Raw genomic sequence first — 27,998 nt, 5'->3', positions numbered from 1 at the left:
TCTTGGTACATCTTCTGGTTCATCGTTGGTCTTCTATGCAATCCCACATTGGGACTGCACATGCGCAGGCCGAGCCACGCTAAAGTTCTTGAGTTTCAATAATAAAGGGCGCTCTCCGGCACTAGACCAGCGGCTCGGTGCCCCCTCCTTCCGTTCTTTCTTCACCACTATGGGAGAAGGTTCATTTGAGCTGTGCTCTACGTAAAACTTTACAGTCTTTGGATTGCTGATTTCTCTCCACTCTGGCTTTTTCGTGGCGGTTGGCATAGCTGCTGTCATGGCCCAGCACAGTTTGTTTAAAAATGAACACAGCGTGTGTCAAAAAGTGACTCACACCAATAAACACACCTTCTGCTTGTTGTGCCATGGTGAAAGTTCCTGCTTTACAAGTCCCTGCTTGTAAAATTTGTCAAAAATGCACTTCACATGCTAGGACTGACAAGGGTTCGAAGTTGTAAGCAGCCCCGTGTGAAGAGGCTTTGTCAGCAGCAGAAGGCACTGAAAAGCTGGCGGTGGTGGATATGAAGGCAGCCTTGGAGAAGTCGGTTCTGGAGGTTGCCTGGTCAGATCTGGAGTTTTCCCAGGGACAGCATAGGAAGCCATCTGTTCTGAGAAGTTGCTCGAAACCACCAGCAAAACTTAAAAGGAAGACACTAAGCATCAGGAGCCTGGTAGGTCTAGTCAGTTGGTGTCAAGTCCATGGAAGCAGTTGGAAAGTCCTGTGCATGTGGCCTTGCCTGTCATGAGGACCCCATCAGTAAGACCTATGTCCAGCGATGGGATTCAAAGAATTTAATAGCCGGTTCCGGTGCTGGGATTCAAATAATTTAACAATTGGTTGATTACAAGCACCATTTTAACTACCGGTTCTGCCGAAGTGGTGCAAACCGGCTGAATCGCACCACTGCCTATGTCCCCTGCTATATTGTTGACAGATGAGGAGGAGGCAACGGGTTTGGGGAGATTGCTGGAACTGGGCTTTAAGTGGCCATTGAATTGGGGCACCTGTGTTGCAGAGAGTGACAGAAGTAAATTATAGCATGGGTGAGGCAGAACCTGCAACTGCTCGCATCACTAGTCTTTCAGCCGCAGGTTGCACAGTTGGTGAAGTCTAAGATGGTGAAAGAGCTGGCATATCTGCCACGCATTCATCAGGGGAAGTGTCCACTATCTCTCCTTCTTCCTTCTCGGATCAGAAGTCACACCCCCCTTCCAGATCAGATTCATATCAGATCCAGATCAGACTTGTGGTTGTACACTGGACAAATGTTGCAAATGGCATAGGGTTTGGAAATCAAGGTGTCAGCTACAGTTCCAGAACCTAAAAATAAGATCTTGTCTCATGTGTATGCTGACGCTCCTGGCGTAGTAGCGTTACCATTTTGGATGGTTTGTTGGAAATGCTGATGGATTTGTGGGCCAACTTTGCCAGCTAGTTTCAAGAAATTTGAAATTCATTATAGGATTCATCAGGTGGAACTGAGGGAAAGGGCATTGGACCGTTGGTCTAGTGCCATTAGGAGGGAAGCGCACATATGACCAACTTCTATTGTTGAAGCTTGAGAACTTCACTATGGCTCGCCCTGTGCATGCTTGGTCCCAATGTGTGCCTGCACAGAAGACCTCAATGAACATCAATTACAAGTAAGTGCAACCCTGTCTTTCTTGGGCAAGGAGAACTGGATAAACATGAAGTCCTAGGTAGTTGCTAGATGTAGTTCCTTAGGAGGCTGTCTTTATCTGCTGCAATGCTCAGTCTCACTGACCCTGGGTCTGTGCCTTCCCTAGCTTCTTCATGGCCTTGAATACCATGTCCTCCATGATGGGTTTATGATGAGGACTAGTTCTGACTTGCTGGATGGGGTCATGATGGTGGCTAAATTCATCTCATCAAAGCTCTTCAACTGCAAAATGTGATCTCGATTGCAATTCTGCTTGTATTCCAAACTCATGGATCTTTATATGGCTGCATTTCTTGTTGTGCCTTACATGTTGGCTATGGTCTGGTATACACTCATGATATATGCGCTGTGTATATATCACTTTCTCCTGTTGGACAGGGGTACAGCTTGGCGGGTCTCACCTTGGGCAGTACTTCTTAACAGGGTTGGTGTGGTTTACGTATCTCACACATTTCTGCTCCTGTTGTTGGCTACAGGTAGTGTCTGGGCCCACATTTCACATCTCTCTCCATGCCACAGTCATCATGCCATCCCTCTGCATATCCATTGAAAACTGTGAATTCTCCGCTGTGCAATGTGGCCAGTGTCAAGTGGAGACTGTTCAGTTTCATAATCAGCTGCAAGTCGCATGCCAGTGGTTTGCCACCAGCAATGAGCGAACGAAAAAGGTAAAGGCTATGATGGCAGTGATGTGCTTTTCTTTGCCCTCTTGTGGCCGTTGGGTTCTGCCCAGCTGTTTCCACTAAGCTTCCTGGTTGCCCAGAAATAAGGGGCCCTGTTAAACAGCAGCCTCACATATAGTGCATGACAGTAGTCTAGCGTGGATATCACTTTGGTGAGGTTCATTCCTGGTGTACCAGTCTAAACTGGTAAAAGAGACTCCTGGCAGCTTCATGGGTTTATCTGGTGAAAAGGAGGCAAGCAGAAGTTTCCTCAAACTGCATCCTTGTTCCTTCTTGTGCCAGCCCATTTGTTTCCTTGGCAATGCTGCAGGTGTTGTTGAAGCAATGCCTTCATTGACTCTACACCACCCACATGGGGGTGTCTCTACACCATCAATGTGGTGTAGTAAAGATCAGGGGGATTCTAATCTGGAGAACCGGGTTTGATTCCCTACTCCTCCAGCTGAGTGGCGGAGGCTTATCTGGTGAACCAGATGTGTTTCTGAACTCCTACATTCCTGCTGGCTGTCCTTGGGCTAGTTACAGTTCTTTGGAACACTCTCATAGAATCATAGAGTTGGAAGAGACCACAAGGGCCATCAAGTCCAACCCCCTACAATGCAGGAACACACAATCAAAGCACTCCCGACATATGCTCATCTGGATGTGCAGTGTTTCCTTTTTGGGGAGAGGTTGTGGGGAGAGGAAGGGAAAGGAGCTTGTAAACCACCTTGAGTCTCCTTACAGGAGAGAAAGATGGGGTATAAATATCAGCAGAGTAGAGCGGAGCTACCCATAGTAGACAAGGAGGTCTAGTAGTCCAACTGCATATACTCAGCAGCCTCCCACCTTCTTGGAATAAGACACACTTCACAAGTCATTCTTTCCACAGGAAGGCTTTACTTGGTAGTTGCAGCATACAAACACTATACAAAGTTCTTAAGCTACACAGGACTAAGCACTAAGATAAGTAAGAAGTCTAAAGATACATGCAGAGTTCTATACACAACTTTATAATGTTCAAGCTAGCACTTTGCTCAGCAACAGTCTTCCATAGGAACAAAGTCACAGTCTCTTTCACTAATCACGTTAAAGGTTGACTGTCACAAGTTGCTCCAAACTTTCTGGCTCCGGCTCTGTTGCTGACCCTTCTATCTGCTGCCCTAGGAGATGAACCCTTTTTTCCCCACATACCATAACAATAAATCCAAACTCTTCTTCTCATAGTCATAGCTATCCACAGAGATCCAGTCATTGCTCACTGATTGACTTGTATGTTTAGGTGGACAAGCACATGCCGGCAGCCTTGCGTAGGAAAATGCGCCAAGAACTGAAGAGCAAGCCGCACGTCTTTGAGATGATCCCTTCCTGTGGGATCCTGGCTCCTGGAGAGCGGCTTACTGTGCAAATAAAGTTTGCACCAAGAGAAGAGGTGAGAGGTTGCGATGATATTCGTGGGAAGCCATTTTGAATAACTGGTTGGTTGATTGATTGATTGATTGATTGATTGATTGATCGATTGATTGATTGATTGACTTCGAAGATTTGTATTCTACTTCCCCAGCATTTAGGTCTTCAAGGGGGCTTAATAATATTTACCCAGTTTGTGTAAAATATTTATATACCTCTTTCCTTTCAACCTGTGGGGCTCAAAGTGGTTTGGGATGTCACCATGAGTAACTCTTACATTTTGGTCTTTTACTTTTTCCGTAAACACAATGGCCCATGCTGAAGCCAGATCAATACCTTTCTGGCATTTTCCTTCTCTGATAGTAACAGCCAGACTAAAATCAAAGTCCTCCCAGGAAGCAACTACTCCCTACTCTGTGATAATCAATGGGCAGAAGAGGTAGCCATGTCTTGGGTGGGAGGAGTCAGTGCTGCCCCCTGAAAAACAGATCCTTTCTATAATTGGATTTCAGTTCAATTCCTCAGAGGGGGCTGCTTCACTGCCCTCCTTCCTTCATTAGCATTGGAGGTTTTGGCTATCTCAGCCTTGGCAGAAGTAGCAGAATCTCTCATCTCCAAACCACATACCACTCCCCACCCCAACCAGTTCGAGTAGGTAACAATATCAGGAGCATGGCTGCCCGGGTTGCCCTATTCTTCCCACAGACAGCTAGTAGGAGATAGTGGCATGAGAAAGAGCACTGCAATGCTTGCCAAAAGAAAGTAGCAGTGTGTCTTCATGGCTGATGTATTTTTTCAAAGACCACTATAAAGCATGGGAGGACCCATCTGAATTGCTGTAGATGGTGAGACTCCCTCGCTCAATAAGTACACCACAACGACAGGCTGGAAAGGAATGGGCCGCAGCCCGTTTATTAAACAACAAACATATAAACAAGAACTATTTACATCAGAGCTGGGCGGCAAACGGGTCGCACATCACATCCCAATGAATGGGAAACTGGCGGGAAGGGAAGCCCAGAGATCATACTCCTAAATGCTTCCACACTTCCCGCCCCTGCTGAGGAGACGGGCACCGGCTGAGCCCCAAGGCCGCCCCCAGCCCGTCTTCCTCCCGTGCTTGCTGGGGTGTCGGGCACCGGCTAAGCCCATGGCCGCCTAACGGCCCAACCCAACCCCACTCCCTGGGGTGTCGGGCAGCGGCCCGGCCTGCCGGCCTGCCAGCCTGCCCGCCCCACCCCCCGGCCCTCATAGGGCGCAAGCCTGGGAGCCCCAGCCGGAAGGCTCGTTCTCTCCCCAGATGTGCGACACCGTTGCAAACCCGCCAGGACTGCGACAGTAAGGACCCAAAAAATCCCGCCAACCCTAGTTTACAGGGAGGGTGGGTGGGCCACGCCTTGCTGGTTCTCGCCGCCGGGAAGGGCGCGGACCGGGGAAGGCGTCTAGATATACCCAGGCTCCTCCCGCCTTTTTCGGTGGGAGCCAATCATTGCACCCGGTTCTGCAGCTAGCCGCCAGGCCATGCATGCCCCTTATCTTGCTGCGTTGCTCACCACGGCAGCAATGGCTGCCCCTGGTTATTCAGGTGCATCTTATTTGCTGTAGATGGTGAGACTCCCTCGCTCAATAAGTACACCACAGCGACAGGCTGGAAAGGAATGGGCCGCAGCCCGTTTATTAAACAACAAACATATAAACAAGAACTATTTACATCAGAGCTGGGCGGCAAACGGGTCGCACATCACATCCCAATGAATGGGAAACTGGCGGGAAGGGAAGCCCAGAGATCATACTCCTAAATGCTTCCACACTTCCCGCCCCTGCTGAGGAGACGGGCACCGGCTGAGCCCCAAGGCCGCCCCCAGCCCGTCTTCCTCCCGTGCTTGCTGGGGTCAGCCGGGGAGCACCGGCTAAGCCCATGGCCGCCTACCGGCCCAACCCAACCCCACTCCCTGGGGTGTCGGGCAGTGGCCCGGCCTGCCGGCCTGCCAGCCTGCCCGCCCCACCCCCCGGCCCTCATAGGGCGCAAGCCTTGGAGCCCTAGCCGGAAGGCTCGTTCTCTCCCCAGATGTGCGACACCGTTGCAAACCCGCCACGAGCTGCCCTCCCTTGCAGCTCACCGCCCAAGCTCCTCAAGCCTGAGCCTGTCTCTATCTTAACCACCGCCGAAGGGTAAACTGAACTGACTGAAGCCACAAGTCCATGCCCCATTGGGACAGAAGCGGGCGCCATCCGGCTGAAAAAAAGGTCCATGGCGTCGGGTGATTTCGGAGTGTTCCGCCACACGCTCCCCGAGGGAAAGCACCACCTTGGCGGCAGCCTTATTGACTTTTCTGCAGGCCCTCTCCACTGCAGAGGATCCAACGCCCCGCTCCAATGGGCCCGCTGCACCATCTCGGACTAAACCAAGCTTATATTAGGCCGGTGTCTGGCAAAGCTGCTGAGCGTGGCGGCCACCGCCAAAGCGCAGGTCAAAGCCCGACCTGGCAGGGGAGATCTTCCTCCCAAGGTGGATGACCAGGAGGTCGGTGTAGCCAGCTGAAAAAATGTATTCAATGACCTTGGGCTCTAGCTCATGCCAAAGCATGTGCCCTGCCCCATCAGGAAATTCTTCGTGCGCCCGAGTCCGAGATGCCGGCCCCATTGGAATTGTAGGCGTAGTCCCGACTCTGTTGACAAGGCTGTGCCCCGACCCACACCTGCCGATAGACAGTCTGCGGCGTCCCTGGAGGCACTGGGGAGGGAAATCAACAAGTCAGGTGTGGGCGAATGTATGCGCCCGAAGGCCCCGACCGCCACCTGCCCAAATTGCGGATATCCTCCGGGGGCCCTGCCTTCTGCTGCAGCGGCCGTGGCGGCCCCAATTCCTGAAACGAGTGCAGGCCGAACTCGCGGCGGTAGCCTGGCTTGAGCCAAGCATGCCCTGAACACCGCCAGCATTTGGAACCTGGTGAGGGGGGACCCATCCTCGTGCACCAAGAGCATGCCACCCACCCGAGGCCTGTGCCGTAGCCACTCAATAAGGGGGGGGGGAGGGGGGCAGGTGGCGTCGCCCGGTAGGAGCTGGCATGGTGACCCAAGCCCAGCGGCCCTCTTGAGTCGGTCTTTGAATGGGCCAGCCAAAGCGTAGACCATGTCCCCGACAGGGCGAGGTGTTCCCTTTGCAGGCTCGGTGCTGGAAGGTCGATCCCTGGTAGGGGCAACCAGTTCCCCAGGCCTGAAAGCCCCGTGGTGTGCCAGGTGGAAGGCGGCAGCGAAAAGCAAGCGCTCATAGCGCGAAGCGCACACCTGCCTTAGCACCCCAGTGACCGCCCTCAACACTTCCTTGGTGACTGGGTCCCTCTGTCTGGTGCCCACCCGCCGCCACCCAGCCACTAGGCGGCGGACTACAAACGCCTTGGTGACGTCAGGAAAACCGGAAACCTTGCAGAAGAAAGCGATGCCCGCCAGGTGCACCCCCATGGTGCGCGGGTGCATCCCCTGCCCATGGAGCCGGACCAAATACTCGAGGAGAAGGCCAGTGTCCACCCCACCGCAGACCGGGCGCCCGGAGGGGCGCAGCAAAGCTCAGGAAATCAGGCGCCGCGGCTCCGTCGTATTGCCTGCGTGGCCGGTGCCAACGAGTTCAAAACACCTGTGATGGCGTCTTGTTGCCAAGGCTCCAGAGGGGCGCCCGGCACTGTCGCCGGAAACGGCTCCGCCCGGGGGCCAGGCGCCGGAAGCTTGATCCACCTGCTGGCGAGATAAAGGCGTCAGCAATCTCATTCTGCAAACCTGGAACAAAAGCAGCTTTGAAAGAGATGTTATAGGTGAGGCAGGTGAGAACCAAATTGCGAACCAGGCATGACCCGTGCCCGATTTGCTTTCGACTGTCTGTTTACCACCGCACCACTGCCTGGTTGTGGCACCAGAAAAGCACCCGTTTGTTAAGCCAGAGGTTGTGCCAAATGTGCACACGCCACCAGGATGGGAAACAGCTCCAGAAAAGTGAGATCCCTGGTGAGGCCCTTGGCGTGCCACTCTGAGGGCCACAGGCCCTGCGCCCACTGACCCCGGAAGAACACACGAAACCAAAGCCCCAGAGGCATCAGAGGTGCACCTGCAACTCCAGGCCAAGTTCCAAAGCTGATGCCACAGAGAGATCCCGTTGAAGTTTGGATGAAGGACAACCAGACCTGTAGGTCTTCTTTCATGCCCCGGGAGACCCTGATGTGATGGTCAGGGGACTTGCAGCCCGACAAGGACCTCGCCAGCCGGGGGCAGAAAGCCCTACCCGGGGCCACCACCCTGCAAGCGAAATTGAGGTGGCGAGTAAGGACTGGACCAGGCGCACCCTGCATTTCAGAGGAGGGAGAGCGGACTGGAGCAGGGCTGACAGGGCTGTCAGCTTGTCAGCCTGGCGTGGCGACGTGCCTCTGACCGTGTCCAGGTGAATGCCCAGGTAGCTGAGGGCAGTGGCGGGCCCCTCTGTCTTGTTGGGAGCCAAGGGGACCCCCAGCTCGGCGGCCAGGACCTGGAAAGCCTGAAGGGCCAGCTCACACTCCCGGGTGCCCTGCCTGCCGATAAACAAGAAATCATCAAGGTAATGGGTCACCAAAACCGGAGGGCACCCGCTGCCTGAAAGCCCATTCAAGGAAAGTGCTGAAAGTCTCAAAGGCGGCACAGGCAAAAGAGCAGCCCATGGGCATGGCCTTGTCCACATACCAATTGCCTTGGAAGTGGATGCCCAGCAGCTCGAAGTCCACGGGGGAAATGGGCAGGAGCCAGAAGGCGGACTGAATGTCACACTTTGCTAGGGATGCCCCCAGACCCGCCTGCCTGATGCAGAGGATGGCTTCGTCCAGGGTGGCGTAACGGACCGAACAAACCTCTGGGTCAATGAAATGATTCACGGAATCGCCCCGGGGGTGGGAGAGGTGTTGAATTAAGTGAAACTCCCCCGGGGCTTTCTTAGGCCACGGCAGCCAATAGGGGAGACCCTGAGGTTGGGGAGAGGAGGGTGACTGAAAGGGCCAGCAATGCGGCCGGCCTGGATTTCCTTGTTGAGCTTATCAGCCACCACTCCAGGGAGATCGCGGACAGATTTTAGATTGCTGGCTTGGTAAGCCCTCCTTGGGCCTTGGTATGGGATCACGGAAGCCAGAGAGAAACCATCCCCAGCAGGCGCGCCAGCCCCTGTCTGGATAGCGCTGCAACCACTCCAAAAGCACCCCCCACTTGAGCGGGTGTAGGAGCCAGAGACTGCAGCTGGCGAGCATCTCAGTGTTTTGCGGGGAGGCGGGGGGCACTGCCCTGGCCACCGGCATCTTTGTGGGAGGAGCCCGGCGCCGAGGCGGCCAGACCTGCCCGAAAGGGAGGGCGTCCCGCCGGCTTGGGACAGCTGATCCTGCTGTGGCTGCCGGAACAAAAGGAGCAAGAGTGCTCAAATCTACATTTTGGCCGCTGGCAAGCACCTTTGTTGAATTCCCAACACAACCCCTTAGCCCCCACCCGCCCCGGGTAGGCTCTGCCGGGTTTTGTAAGAACAGGAGGATCCGCCGCCCCTCCCATGGCGGGCTGGACCACGACCATCCAGGTTTGGTCGTGGATGAGGTCCCTGTAGTCATCCCCGCAGGGTCGTCGCTAAGGAATAGGCGAGACGCGGAGGAGGTTCCATCTGGTGGAGAGCGTCAGCAACAGGAAGCGCGGGATTTCGTGATCCTGACAACTCTCTCTGTGCTGGTCTCTGGCACCTTTTATTAGGGTTTCATTGTGGGCGTGTAAAGGAGGTGGGTAGGGAGATGAGCGGGAGACCGGGAGACCTGGAGATCATCATGTGATGCATGATCTCACCTGGCTACGTGCGGAGAGGAGCGTAAGCGTCTGAGCCTAATCCTCACCTGGGGGCAAGACCATTGTCCCTGCGCCCGGTGACTGAGCCAGACAGTTCATGACCCGTGACTCATAGGGGGATGAGGAGTGGGGGTGCGGTGTGACCAGAAGGCCGTAGGAGCGTAGGTGTTCCAGCGCTCGACCACGGTGCTGCTGGGTCAGCGGTGCATTCGCCAGGGTCGCCGCTAAGCGAATAGGGCGGCAGGACGCCGGAGGAGGTTTCATCTGGTGGAGAGCGTCAGCAACAGGAAGCGCGGGATTTCGTGATCCTGACAACTCTCTGTGCTGGTCTCTGGCACCTTTTATTAGGGTTTCATTGTGGGCGTGTAAAGGAGGTGGGTAGGGAGATGAGCGGGAGACCGGGAGACCTGGAGATCATCATGTGATGCATGATCTCACCTGGCTACGTGCGGAGAGGAGCGTAAGCGTCTGAGCCTAATCCTCACCTGGGGGCAAGACCATTGTCCCTGCGCCCGGTGACTGAGCCAGACAGTTCATGACCCGTGACTCATAGGGGGATGAGGAGTGGGGCGCGGTGCGCACCAGAAGGCCGTCAGGAAGCTGTAGGGTGTTCCAGCCGCACCACGGGTGCTGCTGGGTCAGCGTGCATTACTACAGTCCCAAGCGGAAAAGGCACTTGTGCGGTAGCGCTTTTGCTATGGATGGCCTCGCCGTAAATTAGCGATGGCCGCGAGCAGTTCCCCAGCCAGCGCCCGAGCCCGCAGCACATGAGCCATGTGAGCTGCCAGGTGCCAGGCCCGCAGGGGATACGCTGCCCGATGAGGGCCAGGAGTGGGTTCGTGAAGCCCCTGCAGCCAGTTGTTAAAATTCCGCCGGGCTGCTGCCGGGTCCTTCCGTTTTTATTGTCGGCCTTCCCGCCCGACAAACCCAACTCCCCCTCCCGCCGCGGGGAACTTAAAGATGTCCACGTAATACCCATCCAGCGCCCGCTCCCGGAGCTTCCTCGGGAGGTGGGACCCGGGCGGAGTTACGCGGTCGTGCCTTTGAGCTGGGCTAGGGATGGCGCCGCCGCCCAAAGCGCCCTGCGCTTTGCAAGCCACGCGGTGGGAGAGCAGGCACTCTCTCCCCGCACCCAAAATTCCGCGCAGTAGCCTGCGCTGCGTCATCATCCTCCAGTAGGACTCACCCGGCGACGAAGAGCTGGGGATCACCTGGAGGAACGGGAACGCCCTGACGGCCGCTCTCCTTCCTTCCTGCCCTCGTAGCGCCCGAGGGGCCGACGGACGCATCCACCCGATGTGGGCGCGCTAACCGGGTGTGGCGAAAGGTGCAGCTCCTCCGCCAGTTGCTCCTTTCGAGGCCCCGGCTGGCGCTGCACCGGCCGCCCGCTGGCGTGGTGGGCTCAGGGCCCTCGACCCCGAGGTGGGGCCCGACTTCGCCAGCCGCTTCCCACCGAGGACTTCGTGAAAGATGCAACAGGGTGTCCGCCAGGTTGCGGGACCAAGGCAGGATCGGTGCCACATGGCTGTAACATGTTCGGCCGGGAAGATGCCGGGCGGCGGGCACCCCGACCGCTGGGAGGGCCCCTCCTAAGGGAGACTGTCCCGCCATGCCAACCGGCCGTCCCCTGCCCGACGCTGGGAGACAAGCCCGAGCCAGCGAAGCCGCCCTCGCCGCTTCTCGATTAAGCCCAACAACCGGGACGTCGTCCAATGTCCCCGGGCCAGTCTGGGCCCGGACTCCTGTTCAGCAGAGCACGCTGCTCTGCCCGATGGCACCGCGCCTTCAGCACCAGGCTTCCCCTGCTCTTGGCCCTTTTCGGCCCCATGGCGGCTGCGAGACCGGCCCAGAAGAGGTGAAAGGAAAGAAAAAGGTTGAAACGAGAGAAGCGAGGAGGGCCAGAAGGAAGAAGGGGAAATTCAGCTAAGAAAGGAAAGGAAAGAAAAGGCCAGTCTCCTTCCAGGCCTTACGCGAGACTCCAAAAACACGACCACGCCTTGCTGGTTCTCGCCGCCGGGAAGCCGGCGCTGGACCCGGGAAGTGCGCTCTAGATATACCCAGGCTCCTCCCGCCTTTTTCGGTGGGAGCCAATCATTGCACCCGGTTCTGCAGCTAGCCGCCAGGCCATGCATGCCCCTTATCTTGCTGCATTGCTCACCACGGCAGCAATGGCTGCCCCTGGTTATTCAGGTGCATCTTATTTGGTGAACACCTGAAGCATGAATCTGCTTTAGAGTGAGTCTGACAAATGCTCTGTCAAGGTCATCACTGCCAGCAGCCACACTCTCCAGGCTGAGGTCGTCTACTCCTCAATCCTTTTTTGTGGAGATGCTGGGGATTTGAACTGGGACCTTCTGCATGTAAAGTAGATTATCTACCACTGAAACAAGTCCCTTCTCATAGGACCACATAATGAATACTGCTGATTTGATTGAAAGAGAATGAGAGCCCAGGCCATGGAGGTGCTGACAAGGAGGGATCTCAGAGTCCTTCTGTGCTCGGAAGATGAGAAGAGGCTTAGCCAGTGTAAGGGGAAATGTGGTCCAGGAAGGACTTGGTACAGAAAAACCTGGGCTAGCAGTCAGAAGGAAGCCAAGGCATGAAAGACCAGTCTATGACAACATCTAAATAGGATATTTATAGGATAAATTCCAGGGTACGGGGCATGGTCCTTCAGTGGATTGCCTCTTTTCTCCATGATAGGGGTCAGCATGTGTGGTGTGGGGACTAGGCCTCCCAAAGGTGCCCGCTGGATTGCGGTGTGCCCCAGGGGGCCTTGTTATCCCCGCTTTTGTTTAATATTTACATGTGACCCCTTGCTCAGTTGGTGTGGAGCTTTGGGCTGGTCTGCCATCAACATGTTGATGACACCCATCTCATTCTGTTGATGGAGGGGGGGGGACGACCTCTGCCCCTAAGACTCTTCAGCATTGTTTGGAGGCTGTTGCTGGTTGGTTGAAGCAGAGCAGGTTAAAACTTAATCCATCGAAGACAGAGATCCTTTGACTGGGTCGTGGTGGGGGAATCGGAGACTTTCAGCTGCCGGTACTGGGGGGGGGGGGTCGTTTCTTTAACCCCAACTTGCTTGGCCTGCAGTCTGGGGGTCCGCCTGGACTTTTCTCTTTCTATGGAGAGCCAGGTGGCCCATGTTACCCAGGTTGCCTTTTTCCATCTTCCGACGGCTGGCCCCCTACCTCTCCCAGGCTGACCTGGCCACTGTGATCCATGCAATAGTCACCTCCAGGTTGGAATATTGTAACTCGCTCTATGTAGGCCTTCCTTTGTGGCTGATCCAGAAACTGAAACTGATCCAGATCCAGAATTCGGTGGCGCGACTTCTGGTGGGTGGTTCCTTTAGAGATCATATCACCCCGTGTTGTGCTGCCTACACTGGCTCCCAGTGGAATTCTGGATCATTTTCAAGGTGTTGGTGTTAACCTTTAAGGCCCTTTACGGCCAGAGGCCCTCATACCTTCATGACCGTCTCACCTCATATATCCCAGGTAGGCCTCTGTGATCTGCAGAGGCTAACTTACTGACAGTCCCCCACCCCTCCATGATGCGGCTGGCCTCTACCCGGGCCAGGGCCATTACAGCCCTGGCCCTGGCCAGGTGGAACACTCTTCCATCAGCTGTTCGGGCCCTGCGGGACCTTAGTGAATTCCACAGGGCCTGCAAAACCGAATTGTTCCACTGGGCCTTTGGGGAGGCCGGCCGCGGACTACCTGCCTCCTCTGATGCCCCCGCACCACTTGTTATGCTATCTCCGGCACTGCTGATATAATATCTTATCTATCACTATCAATGTCCCCCCACCCACCCACCCCGGCCTTGGGATCAGGCGCCGTCAACAAATTGAGGTCAACTAATGGAGGTTATGTTAATGCTGCTGTGTTTTTAAGGGTTTTAATATTCGGGTATATTTTATTTTATTTATTGTGTATGGAGTTCTATGCACTGGTTTGCTGTACACCGCCCAGAGCCTTCTGGGGGTGGGCGGTTTATTAAATTTTAAAAATTACTTACTTACTTACTTAATTAATTAATTAATAATGATGATAATAATAAGGTATTTGGATGCTGCATTTTAATGGGGTTTGGTTTTAATGAGTACAGAGCCACAATTATTATTAATTAATTTTGATATTTACTGATTTTATCTGTGCTCTATCTATGTATTTTGTTTAACTTGTTGTTCACCGCCTTGAGCCCTCCGGGGGAGGGCGGTATACAAGTATAATAAATAAATAAATAAATAAAAATAAATAAATAAATAAATAATATATAAATATAAATATAAATAAACCTCTCTTTATAGGATAAATAATAGGAAAAAGGATAAAAAACAGGAGGTGGCATTACAATGCCTGATGCCTAATGTTTGCAGAAACTTCAGTCTAGTTACTGTGGTATCAAATCCTGAACTAGATCAGGGTTGTGACTATTTCAAGGTTTAACTTGTTCTTGTGTGTGTGTGTGCATGAGAAAGTAATCTCTCCATTGTCTGTCACCCTAGAAATTCTACAGCAACGACCTGATTGTGAGCATCGCTCAAAGCACTCATCAGCTGCATTTCCACGTCACAGGACATGGTCTAGAGCCACGTCTAGAGTTCATCCCTTCTATTGTGGAACTTGGACCCCTCCTGCCTTACGCTCTTGGGGATGAGGCCGAAGTGGTGGTGAAGAACCCATGCAGCTTCCCCATTGAGTTCTATTCCTTGGAACTGGACCAGCAGTATTTGTTGGAAGAACGGGTGAGTGAAAAATGTTCCCAAATTTCTGACTCTCAGTTAAAATTATGGTGGAGCATTCAGTTCTGTTTTGAGGCTATCTGGTTCTATCATCAGGACAATTCTGTGAGCTATGATAGATTGAGAGAGTTTGAACCACTGGATTGCATGGCCCAAGGACGCAGCAATCCAACGGGCACCTTTGGGAGGCCTGGTCCCCACACCACACATGCTGACCCCTATCATGGAGAAATGAGGCAATCCACTGAAGGACCGTGCCCCGTACCCTGGAATTTATCCTATAAATATCCTATTTAGATGTTGTCATAGACTGGTCTTTCATGTGAGATGGGTCTTGGATAAACACTGAAGGGTAGGATTTTATTAAAAGACAGTGTTGGTTTATGTCGTAGACAGGCCCTCAGGAACCAAGGATAGTCCACACATAGGCTTTAGCAGATTCAGACATTTAATGTGCATGGAGCAAGGAATTTAGACAAGACAAGAAATCACGGCAATAGAATCAACTAGGCCCGTAATTGTGACAGAGGGCAGAGCATGTGGTAAGAGCTCCAGAGGAGGGGCATGCGTGTCTCTGGGCTGGCCAGGCAGCTGCGCCTTTACCACCCGGCAATGAGCATGCTGGTGCATGTGGGCATCAGGGTGGAGCATGCGACCTATATAAGGCCACACGTGTTTGCTCCTTCTCCTTTTCAACGCCTGGAAGCGAACTGACCCACCTGCCCTCCCTGAAACAAGGGATGGGGATTTTAACTTTATTGTCGCAGCTCTTGTGGGGCAGTTTGGGCAGAGGAGCGCATCTTGGGGGGGGGGGACAAGCCTGCATGCCGGACCTCCCTCCCTATGGGGGCCTCCATAAGAGGCTTGGGGTGGGGCGGGGCAGGTTCGGGGCACATGCCGCAGAGGCTTTTGCTAGCGAGCCCGACACCCCAGCAATGTGGGGGCCATGAAGAAGGGGCAGGCGCCCCTGGCTCAGTATCTCTCTGTCCTCCACAATAAGTTTGGGATTGAAGCTGGGATCAGCCATGGATGCTGACTAGCAGATAAGATGCGCTCCTCTTTCTCGCCCCGCTTCAGTATAATAATTATATTAATAAAGGGCTGCGGCCCATTTCAATCCAAGCCGTGTCTGTAGTTATTACGAAAGTAGCCTCTGCACATCTGGCTGCAAATAGAAACAGTAACCTGCCCGCTAAACCACAAGGTTGCTGCCACAAGCTAGCTCAGCTTTGGGTTATCTAGTCTGGCTCCTGAAAAGACTTTGCATCTACTTAGCTCACCCCATAGCTGCTAACCTGCTGCGGCGTCTCCTTTGCTGTAAGCTAGCACATAGTCTCCTCCTGTGTTGCTCCTGGGGCTCTGGAGACAGGGTGTGAGGGAGCTGTCAGGGTCCTCTCTGGTTCTGTATCAAGGGGCTGAAGAGTCTCAGAGCTAAGCTCATTCTGGGGAATCTCAGAGCTTGGACCTGGCTGTAGATCCCAGCCTGAATGCTCTGCCTGAGCCTGGGGACCTGGTCCTGCAGGAACTTCTGGCTACTCAGTCTCTGCATCTACAGGTAGTGCCTGAGAGTCTGGAACCAACACTGTCCCCTCTTCTCTATCTGAGTCTTCCACCCAGGGGTTCCCATTCAGACCAGGCTGGGCCCTAACAGTTTATGACTGAATTATGTGATTTTATGTGGACTGATCCAAATAAAATTGTCTGTTTAAACCAGGGGTAGGGAACCTGCGGCTCTCCAGATGTTCAGGAACTACAATTCCCATCAGCCCCTGCCAGCATGGCCAATTGGCCATGCTGACAGGGGCTGATGGGAATTGTAGTTCCTGAACATCTGGAGAGCCGCAGGTTCCCTACCCCTGGTTTAAACCATTGCATACTAAGTAAAGAGGTTATTCAGGGGACTGGCATAGAACTCAATCAGGCTGTGTGAGAACATGAATGGGCAAAAAGCATTGTATGGCACAATTAGAAAAAGAATACAGTGAAGTTACCGGTATGTGACTAGAGAGCAGGATCTGAATTGAAATGGCTGGCGCTTGAGCATCCCAGTGCAGAGCACTATATGATACGGTCTGAAATGGACCTTTGGAATCCAGGGACTTTCGTTTTTCAAGAGGGAGCGCATCTCCAACCCTCTCTGTTACCAGAGGACACCAGAAACCTTTGAAGCAGTTTGTACCCATAGAATGTGGAATAGATCTATGACAGTGATGGTGAACCTTTTCGAGACCGGGTGCCCAAATTGCAACCCAAACCCCACTTGTTTATCGCAAAGTGCCAACCCGGCAATTTAACCTGAATGCTGAGGTTTTAGTTTAGAAAAAAACCAGTTGGCTCCCTCTTCCTCAGCCGCACCCGCTTGAGCAGGGGCCAGCCTGCTGTAGCTTCCAGCAAGTCCCGCACGCACCACTCTGTGCCTCTCTAGCATCTCTGCCTGTGCCCCCCCCCCCTCGGGCAGCAGCCACCCGGAGCACAGGCACCAGGCCCGCCAGCCAAGTCATTCCTTCTCACCGCGATGCGTGCACATCATGCTCAGTGACCCAGGCCAGCCTAGATGTGTGTGTGTGTGTGGGGGGGTGATTTTCCACCCCCCACATGACGAACTCTGTGTGCGTGTGCCCACAGAGAGGGCTCCGAGTGCCACCTCTGGCACCCGTGCCATAGGTTCTCCATCACTGGTCTATGAGGAACATTCAGTTTACTGTTGTTTTGTATTTCCCATTCTGACGGTCTCCTTCAACAAAATTTCTAACAGCTTTTGTTGTGGAGATATAAAGGAAAAGATTAATCTCCTCAATGAAAAGTACTAGAGGCTTACTTTAAAAAGAGAGAAAGCTGGGAATTCGTACAAACTGCTGGTACATTCTTACAACAGATCTTTACAACATTATAACAGTACTGTGATTGAGCAGTTACCAATTTTTAAAAAGGCCCCTAGGGACATGATGGGGAAAATATTGGCTTCAGGGGGTTGGGGGGAGGAAGGTGGCACCAATGTTGGCAAGGCCGTGGGTAACATAAATCTTCCCATCCAGACCACCTGAAATTAAGTTTGGACTTTGCTGTTCCCAAAACTTTGGAGAAATAAGTGGGAGAGGGTATTGAAGATGGGGATAGGACAACTGCAGTGTGATTAGGCTGCAACACTGTGTGGATGCTTTTTAAAAAGTTGCAGTTTAGTAGCCAAAGTGAAGAAAATGTCCTGTATGGAAGTAATTGGTGTCACTGGTGAGGAATAGATGCAGATAAAAACCTATTAATTTGTAAATTCTTCAGGCTCAGATAGTCAGAGACTGTTGGAGATGTGGGTAGCCAGAGAGAGTTGTGAATTCCATTTTCCACCTTTATAAACTCTTCTTGACTGATGGGCTCTTTACCATCTTCTTGATTTCAGATTTTGCGAATGTTGGAGGGCTATGACAGCCATAAAATGCTCCTGTTGCCTCCTCGCTTGCCTGGTGAGAGGCTGCCTCCTGAAGTGCTAGAATATTATGAGAAGCAGAAGAAGACTCTAGGTAATCACTGAACAAATGAAACTAGATAGAAACTGGTTTGGAAAGAATTGGGACCTTTTGAGCACGGTTTCATGCTCCCCACTGCAGCTTGTGGCCCCCAAACAACCCCTGCTCCTGGCAATGCAGCAGCCACACACACACACACACGCCTTTATTGGCATACAAAACAGGACAATATTTTAAATCAAAACAAGGTTAAGAAATACAGTTAAAATTACTAATTTCCAGTATAAAATTTGCAACAGTCTCACAAAAGAGCACATCAGAGCTGTTCAGGAGATTGGGTATCTTATAATACTCTTGCCACTGAGAACATTGCAAGAAAATGGAATTCATGTATTTCATGCGTATAGCAGCCACACAAAACTTCCCACTCTTGGCAGATCTGCCGCACAATCTGCTCAGGGGCTTTCCTGATTGACTGCTGCGTTGTGCTGGGGCAGGAATTTTTTTTTTAACTTTTCAACCTTGCAGATCCACATCTACACGAGCATGAGCAGAACAACCATACGCGGAAACAGGGAAACGGGCGATTAAAACCAAGGCTCGTTTCTGCGCTGCTTTGTCCCCTCGTATCCACGTCGATATGAGGTTTAAAAGTACTTTGTATTGCCTTTTACTCAGTGAAGCATTCAAAACCGGCCCCATATTGCCTCATATCCACGTCGATTTTGGGTATGGGAAATGAAAAAGGGATGCGCAAGCATGCGCAGAGCAACTCTACGGGGAAACTGGCAAGTAAGGGCAAGCCCTGTTCCCGTGCTGCTTTGTCCCCTCGTATCCATGTCGATATAAGGTTTAGCAGTACTTTGTATTGCCTTTTACTGAGAAAATCATTGTGAACTGGCCCCACGTTGCTTCATAATAGACGTGGCTCTTATCTCCGCAAAATTAAAAAATCCCTGATTGGATGGGAGCCTCCACGTCACTCACAAGGATGGGAGATTCGACTCCCTCAATCCTCCCCACTGCTCCTTTCTGTCCTGGGTTGATCACGGCATTTTAAAAAAGGTCTAGTTTCATCCAGGTCTGGGGAAAGCACATGATAAGGGGAACAAGGAAGCACCAGAACCGTGATCGCCCAGAAAGCAGTGAGGAGTTCTGCGCCAAACCTGGTTAATTCCCGAGAGTATCATGTGCTCTTTAGTCAGTGGGGCAGGAATCAGTTCATCATGATCACGGTGAGTATGAAGGGGGAGCTTCTGGGGAATTCAGCTGCATGACTTAGCTATGGTTGCTCTTTAAGGCTGCGCGTGCATGTTTGTCAGCGAATGACAAGGGGGCTACAGTTGCATCTTTGAATGTTTATTAGATTTTTCTACTCTGTATTTCCAACAAAAATCGGCTCCCAAAGTGACAGGCAGAAATCAGAAACAAATATCATTAAGACATCTGCTGAAGAGTAGTAACCAAACCAAGGCCCCTTCTGTACAGCACAGGGAGAGCGGGTTGCAGGCAGGATAAAGTAACCCGCTCCCCTGTTTTCGCATTTGCATGACTCCGTGCAGGCAGCGAATGGAGCCTGTGGATGCAATGTGGGCTGCTGTCGCGCCTTCGCATGGAGGCACGGCTTTTTTTAAAAAATGTCCCTCCCTCCACTGGAAGACTGTGGGCAGTGACTGTTAAAACCCAGGAAGTGCGGCCAATAAAACACTTCCTGGGGCAGCTGTTCTCTCACGAGTGGCTGCAAAACGCATTAAAACAAGAGAATTGCGGATAGTGCAATTTTCCAATAACCCATTTCGGGGTGGGGAACGTGGGGCAGCCTTGCTTTAGGGGTGGGAGCCGTGCAAAGTCCCCCCCCCCAAATGGGTTTTTCCCCATCCTGCGCTATTAGCCCGTGCGGAAGGGGCCCATATGTGTGCGGAAAGTTTCGCATTTGGAACTCCCACTCGTTTGTTTTAAGACTAGAATTTTCAGGAGGCATAATTTGTATTGGTACATCTGCATACGGGGGAGGGGTTAAGGCCCTCAGCACTGTTTTCCTGAAACACCTGGAGAGCTGCCACCTGTCTAGGTCCAAAAAATGGCACTGGGGAAGTGGAGGTTTAGCCACACATCCTTCGGTCAGATCTGAATCTGGGCTGTCCAAGCAATTGAAAATGTATTAAATGTATTAAAAATTGCTTGGAGTCCCTGTTACAGAATTCTTGGCATACATCCTGTTTGGCCCTGAGTTAAGAATTAGTGTGTTGAATTAGTTGCTTTGTGCCAACACACCTCAGGAGACCTTTACATTTCTGGAACAATGCCTGTGGATCATTTGTCTTAATTTAATTTGAGTCATTCTTTTGAATCCCTCTGTGCATTTCATGCTGTTCCTCCACTCCTTTTGTCCTGCAATACCAGAAGACTTGCTCTAGTGGGCCTGGGCAGTAGGAATCATTCTCTCTTCGCTGCAGCCTTTTGAAAGGCAACTCATGTCACCTTTGGTTAAGGGGAGCCCAAGCATCGCCTGATATAAATGCAGCCTTCTTCTCTTGGTCAGATCATCTGAAGGCCAGAAGTGCATTTTCTTCACTTTGGGGCCTGTGTCCCAGATCCCAGGATCCCAAAAACTGGCAGCTGTGATTGAATTAGGGTGGGACGGGACTCTCTGTCTGCGAAAAATGGGTGATCAGGTTCCCAAACTGTGGATCCTGACTCAAAAGTGAGTTGCAATTTTGTTAAAGTGAATCCTAAGTTTTTGCAGTTTTTCTGGAGTTGTGCAGTTCTGTTGTTGTTTTTAAGTGGATCACCATAACGAGTCAATTTGGACTTGTGGGTCACCATACCTAAAAGGCTGGGAACCACCATGGTAGAGTATGGCTTTTTCTTCACGCGGTTCCATACAGCAGTCAAGAGTGTAAATAGCACCTTTGGGGGAACATCAATATCATGCTTTGAACCCTTTATATTATTGATCCCCCTCTGGAATAGAAGAAGAAGAAATCGCCCCTGCATCTGAACACAAAATAAAGCCGCTGCCTTCTGGTATGGTATCCGCCGGCTCTGTTCTCCTTTCTGCTACGCATTTTGAAGGACCCCGCACTTATAGGGTGGAATCAAAATTTGATCAGGAGGAGGAAGAGGAAGAAGAGAGCCCTGAAAAAGTCCAAGTGCAAGGACAAGGACAAGGTAAGAACTTTTTGGGCTGCATGGACAAGCGAAAGATTGCAGAGATTGCAGAGAAGCTGAATGAATTCTTTGCATCTGTCTTCACCCAAGAGGAGGTGAGGAAAATTCCTGCACCTGAACCAAGCTTCTTAGGAGGTGAATCCGAGGAACTAGCGAAGTTAGTGGTAGACAAGGAAGAAGTTCTGGCAGCCATTGATAAACTAAATGCTACCAAATCCCCTGGCCCAGATTGCATTCATCCAAGAGTTCTTAAAGAGCTCAAGCATGAAATTGCTGATGTTCTCACATTAATATGCAACTTATCCCTGAAATCAGGCTCCATCCCTGAAGACTGGAAGATGGCCAATGTCACACCAATCTTTAAGAAAGGGGTCTAGGGGGACCCGGGAAATTACAGAGCCAGTCAGTTTTGACATCTGTTCCTGTGGTAAATTAGTAGTAAATCCTATCATTAAAGATAAGAATTATTAAACATGTAGAAAAGCAAGATCTGGTTGAGGAAGAGTCAGCATGGCTTTGTATGAGGCAAGTCCTGTCTGCAAACTTACTTTCAGAGCGCTTCCTTGAGGGCTGTAAACAAGACATGTGGATAAGTGAGGGAACCAGTGGACATTGTCTACTTGGATTTCCAAAAGGCTGTTGACAAAGTTCCTCACCAGAGACTGTTGAGAAACCTCAGCAATGAAGGACTAAGAGGGAAGTCCTCCCATGGATTAAAAAACTGGTTGAGGAACAGGAAACAAAAAGGGCGGGTATAAATCGGGAAGTTCTCACAATGGAGAGATTATGTAGGGAGTGGTGTCCCCCAAGGATCCGCTTTGGGGATCCGAAGTGCTCTTTAACTTCTATTCATAAATGACCTGGAAGTAGGGTGGGTAGTGTGGTACAAGTTTGCAGATGATACCAAATTATGTAGGGTGGTAAGAACCACAAAGGGATTATGGCGAGCTCCAAGCTGACCTTGTGATAAATTAGGTGAGTGGGCTAAGAAATGGTAAATGCACAGTTCCAATGTAGCCAAAATGCAAAGTGATGGTCGTAGGGGCAAAAAAATCCAAACTTCACATACACTGCATACAGGGGTCAGAGTGCGTCAGTCACAGACCAGGAAAGGGATTTAGGCGCCTTAGCGATAGTTCCATGGGAATGTCAACTCAATGCATGGCAGCGCGTGAAAAAAGGCAAACTCTATGCTGGGGATAATTAGGAAAAGGAATTGGAGAATAAAACTGCAAAGATTGTCATGCCCTTATATAAAACATGCAGCGACCACATCTTGGAGTAATTGTCTGAGCCCTTGGTCGCCACATCTCAAAAAGGATATCGAAGAGATAGAAAAGAAGTGCAGAGAAGGGGACAACAGAGGATGATTGAAGAGATTGGAGCACCTTCCTTATGAGAGAGAGAGAGCTTGCAGCTATTGGGGACTCCTTTAGTTTGGTGAGCAGACGCCTGAGGGGGATATGATTGAAGTCTATAAAATGATGCATGGGGTAGAAAATGTTGACAGAGAGAAATTTTTCTCTCTTTCTCACAATACTAGAACCAGGGGGCATTCATTGAAAATGCTGGGGGGAAGAATTGCAGGACTAATAAAAGGAAACACCCTTCACATAACGCAGTGATTGCTGTTGGAGATATGCTGCCACAGGAGGTGGTGATGTGGCCACACTAACCCGGATAGCTTTAAAAAAAGGGCTTTCTGACATGTGACGTGAGTGGAGGAGAAGCTCAATCTATGGTTACCAATCTTGATCCTCCTTGGATCTCACAGATTGCTAATGCCTTATGAAGCAGACTCCAGGTGCTCAGGAGCAGCAGCAGCAGAAGGCCATTGCTTTCACATCCTGCATGTGAGCTCCCAAAGGCACCTGGTGGGCCACTGCGAGTAGCAGAATGCTGGACTAGATGGACTCTGGTCTGATCCAGCAGGCTAGTTCTTATGTTCTTATGTTCTTATGAAAGAAATTTGGCTGCATGGACAAGAGAAAGAAATGGTTGTACAAAGAATACTTTGTACAACAATTATTGGCTTGACAAAGGATTGCCGAAATAAAAACCTAATCTAGAGGTTTTATAGCCATATCTGACCGTGTACTTACTAAACATTTTTTGTATATTTGTGATAGTAAGATAATGTTAAAGTGATACTCACCTAGTGAGTTGGAGTACGCATGGGTGTAATATTTGTCTGGGAACAAGACAGCGATTTGTGGAGAAGTATATATTTTTTTGCTACTCCTGGGACTTAATGATCCCACCATTTGGTCCTTATCCAATACAGCCTTTGGAATGCGAAAATTGGACTAAATAGACTATAGATCTAAGATCTGAAAATCTGACGGGAGCATTGGAAGATTAGTCTAGCAGTGTCTTCAAGGAGGTAGGCTTTCAGTCCCAGAGGAAGCCACCCTCCATGCAGGCCATTGGAGAAGCTGCTCCATGCTCTGTTTTTAAGTAACTTGTCCATTTAGCTCTAATGTGCACATGTCTATCAGCCTTAGACACTAGGTTGTCCCCTGAAGCACTTTTGGATGCTGGATGTTGCAAAGAATTCTGGATCCAAGCAGACCTGCTACTGATGTGCTAGTTTTCTGTTACTTTTATATATATATATGTGCGTGCATGCGTGCGTGTGTGTATGCGCATGTATGTATGTATCATCATCTCCAATAGAAGAAAGGAAGATTTTGTTCCTGCTTACTGGGGGCACAAGAATGGGCGATCTGCCCTATTTGTTCCAGGATGACCTTTGTGCTCTTAGAAATCCCAAATAACATTTGACCAGCTTCTACTTTTCAGGTGGTTCCTACTTCTGTGCTTTTCCCGCTTCCCTTCCTTGATTTTGGCTTCCTTCTTCAAAGGGAGGAGCACAGAAAGAAGCACCATTTATACTGTGAGCCTCTCTGGAAACACGCTTAGGCCCCTTCTGCACACGCAAAATAATGTGTTTTCAAACCACTTTCACAACTGTTTGCAAGTGGATTTTGCTATTCCGCACAGCTTCAAAGAGCACTGAAAGCAGTTTGAAAGTGCATTATTCTGCATGTGCGGAATGAGCCTTAGAGTTGTGGTTGAAATGTCAAGCAACTGAGGTTGGTGGTCGGGTGGGGACTCCAACCCTGACACTGAAAAGAATGGATTTCTTCCTGTAGGCAGTCAGCTGAGCGTTGTCAAACTGAAGGAGGTTGTGGGAGAAATAGACCACAATCCTGTTTCCCGTGCTATTGCCCGCCACCTAGACATTGACATCTCTCCAGAAGGACGGGCTGCCCAAAACCGCAGAGGCATTGCCATTGTGATCCACGGGGCTCCCCTTACAGGTACGTAGATTCCCCCCTGTTCAGCTGCAAGTGGAGGAAGTACAGTTCCAACCAGCTTCTTTGTTAAAAGAAAGCAAGCTCTGACTGTCTTCCGTGTCCTTCCCGGATTAATTTAGCTGTGACACAAGGCGCTCCAGACATGGCTTGCCATCACCAATTGGAATGGTCAGGCCACTTTCTGAGCAAAGATGCTTATGCTGACACAGAGGTGTAGAGAGGGGAAATGGTGCCCCCCGCGGGCCCCCTGCTGCCCACTTACCTTAGTCAGTGGCGGCGGTCTCAGGCAGCCTGGTGGGGCAGGGTCTGGCCAAGGGGCACATTGCAGTGGCCCCACCAGGCTGTTTGTTCAGCTGGTGGAGCCTCCACAGGTGCCCCTTGGTCTGGCTGAAGGAACACCTGGCAGGGCTGGGCCGAGGGGGGAAGAAGAGGGGCGTGGGGGGCAATTTTATGCCCCCACATGACCAGCCAGCGGATAGACGGGGCATTTGTCTCCAGGTGGCCCCGTTGAAGCCCTGGCGTTCATTTGGTGGAACAGGCTTCCGAGAGAAGTTAGGGCCCTGCGGGACTTGCAGGAATTCCACAGGGCCTGTAAAACAATCCTGTTCACCCAAGCTTTCCCACCTGGCCAGCCGGGAAGACTGTAAATATGCCATCTATCGCCACAGCCTCTCATTTGTTTAGTGGGAGGGGGGTGGGTTTGTTGCTATCTGTTTTATCTAGTTATGGACCTTTTTATTGAATTGATTTATATTGTTGTTATATTGTTGGTCCTCTTGTTGTTTGCTGCCCTGAGTCCTTCAGCGGAGGACAGGTTATAAATGAATGAATGAATGAATGAATGAATGAATGAATGAATGAATGAATGAATGAATGAATGAATATGAATGAATGAATGGCATACTTGCATGAACTTGCCTTCCACTGAAACCAACCCTTGATCTATCATGGTCAGCTTTGCCTATTCTGACTGACAGTAGCCTTCCAGGGTCTTAGGTATAAAAGTCCATCACATCACCTGCTATATGGGAGATGCCAGGAATTGAACTTGAGACCTTCTGCATGCAAAAGTTCTACTACCAGCCCATGACCCTCCCCCACTTTCTAAATTGCCCTCCTCATTCATGCAAGCTTCCCTTTTGGTTTTCAGACCCATTCAGTTCCCTGTAGTTTTCCCGCATGCAAAAGGCTCATAGTTGTCGTATGTTGACCTGAAGGAATGAACGACAGACTCATGCACATACATATACATGTTGTCTATTTCCCCACCCCACCCCCCACCCCCTCCAGGGAAGACCAGTGCAGCCATTACCCTAGCCAAACTTTACAGTGCTGCCTGCTTGTCCATTGACTCTGTGGTACTAGAAGCCATCTCTGAAGGGAGCAGCCCAGCAGCCCTCCGTGCACGGGAACTCTGCATCCGAGCCGCCCTAGAGGATTCGCAGCGGGAAAACAATGAAGCTGGTAATAAGCAGTAATGTGCAGGCTGAACTGTCTGCCAGAAGGACGTGGGGACCTCTAGCACCATGGCTTTTTCCTCATTTTCCTGGTCCTTGGTCAGTGCACATTTATCTCCTTCTCAGGACTGTGGCTGGTCCAGTTCCTCTTCAGAGGCCTGCCAGCTCTGAGTGCCCATTTTCTAGTTCCCAGGCTATCAAAATCCCTTTTGCTGGGGACTTGCACTTTGAATTCGCAATCCAGCAACGATGCTTGTAAAACAATCAGGCAACATTTCTTCCACACCAAAAACAATTTAAATAAGTGCTCCATGTAGCGTGTATGGAGCCCAATCGGGAAGTCCAGTGGGACAGGGCTAAGCATGGGAGCGACATCACCCAAACTTGCCTATTAATTTTGCATCCCTTTTCCACGTGTCTTTCTTTCAAATGGGTAAAGGAGCTGATGCACCGCCAGCTACATCTCTGGGTGCCAGGTTGAGTGCTGAAGCTTTGGTCAAGCGCACCCCAGAAGGCAGCCAGCACAGTTCTGATACTAAAATAGGACCACTGACAACCACTGCTAGAGGCTACCGGGGAAGTTCAGTAGCAGCCAAGGGCAAGCCTGAGAGTCATGGGTCACAGGCCCCAAAACAACTACAACCACAACATCAACAGCCTGATCAACCTGTATCTCAGGTAAGATGATTCACCTGACTCCCTCCTCACAGGTAAATTCTCAGAACCTTGCTAAAACATGTCCCCATGTGGAAGACATGAAGGGAGTTTTGTGCCCTGCTCTCAAACTGGCACACTGGGAGACGCAATTCCTGTCCCCCCCCCCCCCCCCCCCCACTATGCCATTTCGGCACCCTGAAACCACCCCAAGGAGCTACTGGCTCCATGGCAAAATCACATGACTTATTGTGGCTACATATAATTTTCTCAGTAGAGCCAATGGCAGCTTCATGGGGTGATTTCAGGAAACCACAATGATATGTAGTGGGGGAAAGTCTGAAGCTGCTTTGGCTTGTGCACTGTTGTTAAGAGCAGAAAAAGGCCAAAAGCTTCTGGGAGGCGTTTGACACGAAGTCTTCATGTCGTCCATGGACAAGCATGAAGACTTTGCCATGTGCAGCGACGCCCTCACGATGTTACTCCTATTTGCAAGTCTCTGCATTGGCTACTGGTTTGTTTCTTTTTTAAAAAATGGCAATATTTATGGGTGCTGATGATGATAATAATAATAATGATAATAATAATAGCAATAATAATAGCAATAATAATAGCGATAATAGTAATCACACATTATATTGAATGTGAATAAAACTATTAACTGTGAAGAGTGGCCCAATAATAACATTAACGTATTGTCAAAGGCTTTCACGACCAGAATCACTGGAGTGTCGTGGGGTTTCCGGGCTGTGTGGCCATGTTCCAGTAGCATTTTCTCCTGATGTTTCACCTGCATCTGTGCCTGGTATCTTCAGAATAAAATTAACGATAATCAGCTGGCATTCACTGAAGATGCTTTTTTGCAGTTAGAAAATTTTAGCGAGGAAAAAGTACTGTACCCTTTTCAGGATAAAGATGAGACCAGATGTGAGAATTCATCCACCATTTCCTGAACCATCTTTGTTCTAAAATGCTCTGCTTGCATCCTGGTGCCTTGGGGACAGAGCTAGGTAGGAACCAGGACCCAAACGGAGTATTCTAGAACAAAGATTTCTCACTTACTGACACTCAAAATATTGGTCCTCTTGAGAAAAGAGAAACTTGAGCAATCTGCACAAAGATGAACATCATCTCAAAAGGCCAGCAAATCTTATTAGATGAAAAAGCAGTTTTATTTAAGCTATCCCTTAGAGCCCAGAGCCCTAGATGACTGCCTATTTCATTGAGGGGTCACAGAGGATTGGCTGGTTCTGACTCCTCCTCCTTTGTGCCATGCTTGCAGACTCTAGCCAGTTCCATCACAAGTCTTCCCATCCAGCGGCGCCTTAGCATCAGTGCCAGCACAGCAGGAGACTCTGTCATGCTGAGCTGTGTGTTTCCTGAGGAGCTCTTGGTGGAGATTCTCTCTGAGAGAATGCAGGTAAGCATAACTGGCAAGCAGTGAAGGCCAGGGATTTGTGGACTTTTGGTAACTCCTGATTGCCACCCAAGGAGGGGAGAAAGCGGTCCGAGGGTGCAGAAGGAGACACAGAAAACCCATTGTGTGGGTAAAATTTGGCTACAGCCATTTTATTGGTGTGCTGGCAAAAGGAAGCA

The 27,998-nt window shown here is 50.7% G+C and overlaps 1 protein-coding gene across 1 annotated transcript in view; it reads left to right on the top strand.

Annotated features, from left to right (window-relative positions):
- The window catches only part of HYDIN (HYDIN axonemal central pair apparatus protein), a 187,323-nt gene that overhangs the window by 91,698 nt on the left and 67,627 nt on the right, over positions 1 to 27,998 (top strand). Inside the window, exons 34-42 of the mRNA XM_048515341.1 lie at positions 2,159 to 2,350; positions 3,627 to 3,776; positions 14,103 to 14,342; positions 17,734 to 17,854; positions 20,774 to 20,971; positions 24,127 to 24,294; positions 25,582 to 25,755; positions 26,188 to 26,426; positions 27,685 to 27,822. Coding sequence (XP_048371298.1) covers positions 2,159 to 2,350; positions 3,627 to 3,776; positions 14,103 to 14,342; positions 17,734 to 17,854; positions 20,774 to 20,971; positions 24,127 to 24,294; positions 25,582 to 25,755; positions 26,188 to 26,426; positions 27,685 to 27,822 — 1,620 coding nt within the window. The remainder of the gene's footprint in view (positions 1 to 2,158; positions 2,351 to 3,626; positions 3,777 to 14,102; positions 14,343 to 17,733; positions 17,855 to 20,773; positions 20,972 to 24,126; positions 24,295 to 25,581; positions 25,756 to 26,187; positions 26,427 to 27,684; positions 27,823 to 27,998) is intronic.

Source organism: Sphaerodactylus townsendi, linkage group LG14 (assembly GCF_021028975.2).
Source record: "Sphaerodactylus townsendi isolate TG3544 linkage group LG14, MPM_Stown_v2.3, whole genome shotgun sequence".
In the NCBI taxonomy this organism is placed as follows: domain Eukaryota; kingdom Metazoa; phylum Chordata; class Lepidosauria; order Squamata; family Sphaerodactylidae; genus Sphaerodactylus; species Sphaerodactylus townsendi.
The sequence above is the reverse complement of the archived record's forward strand: the minus strand, read 5'-3'. Positions and strand labels throughout refer to the sequence as shown.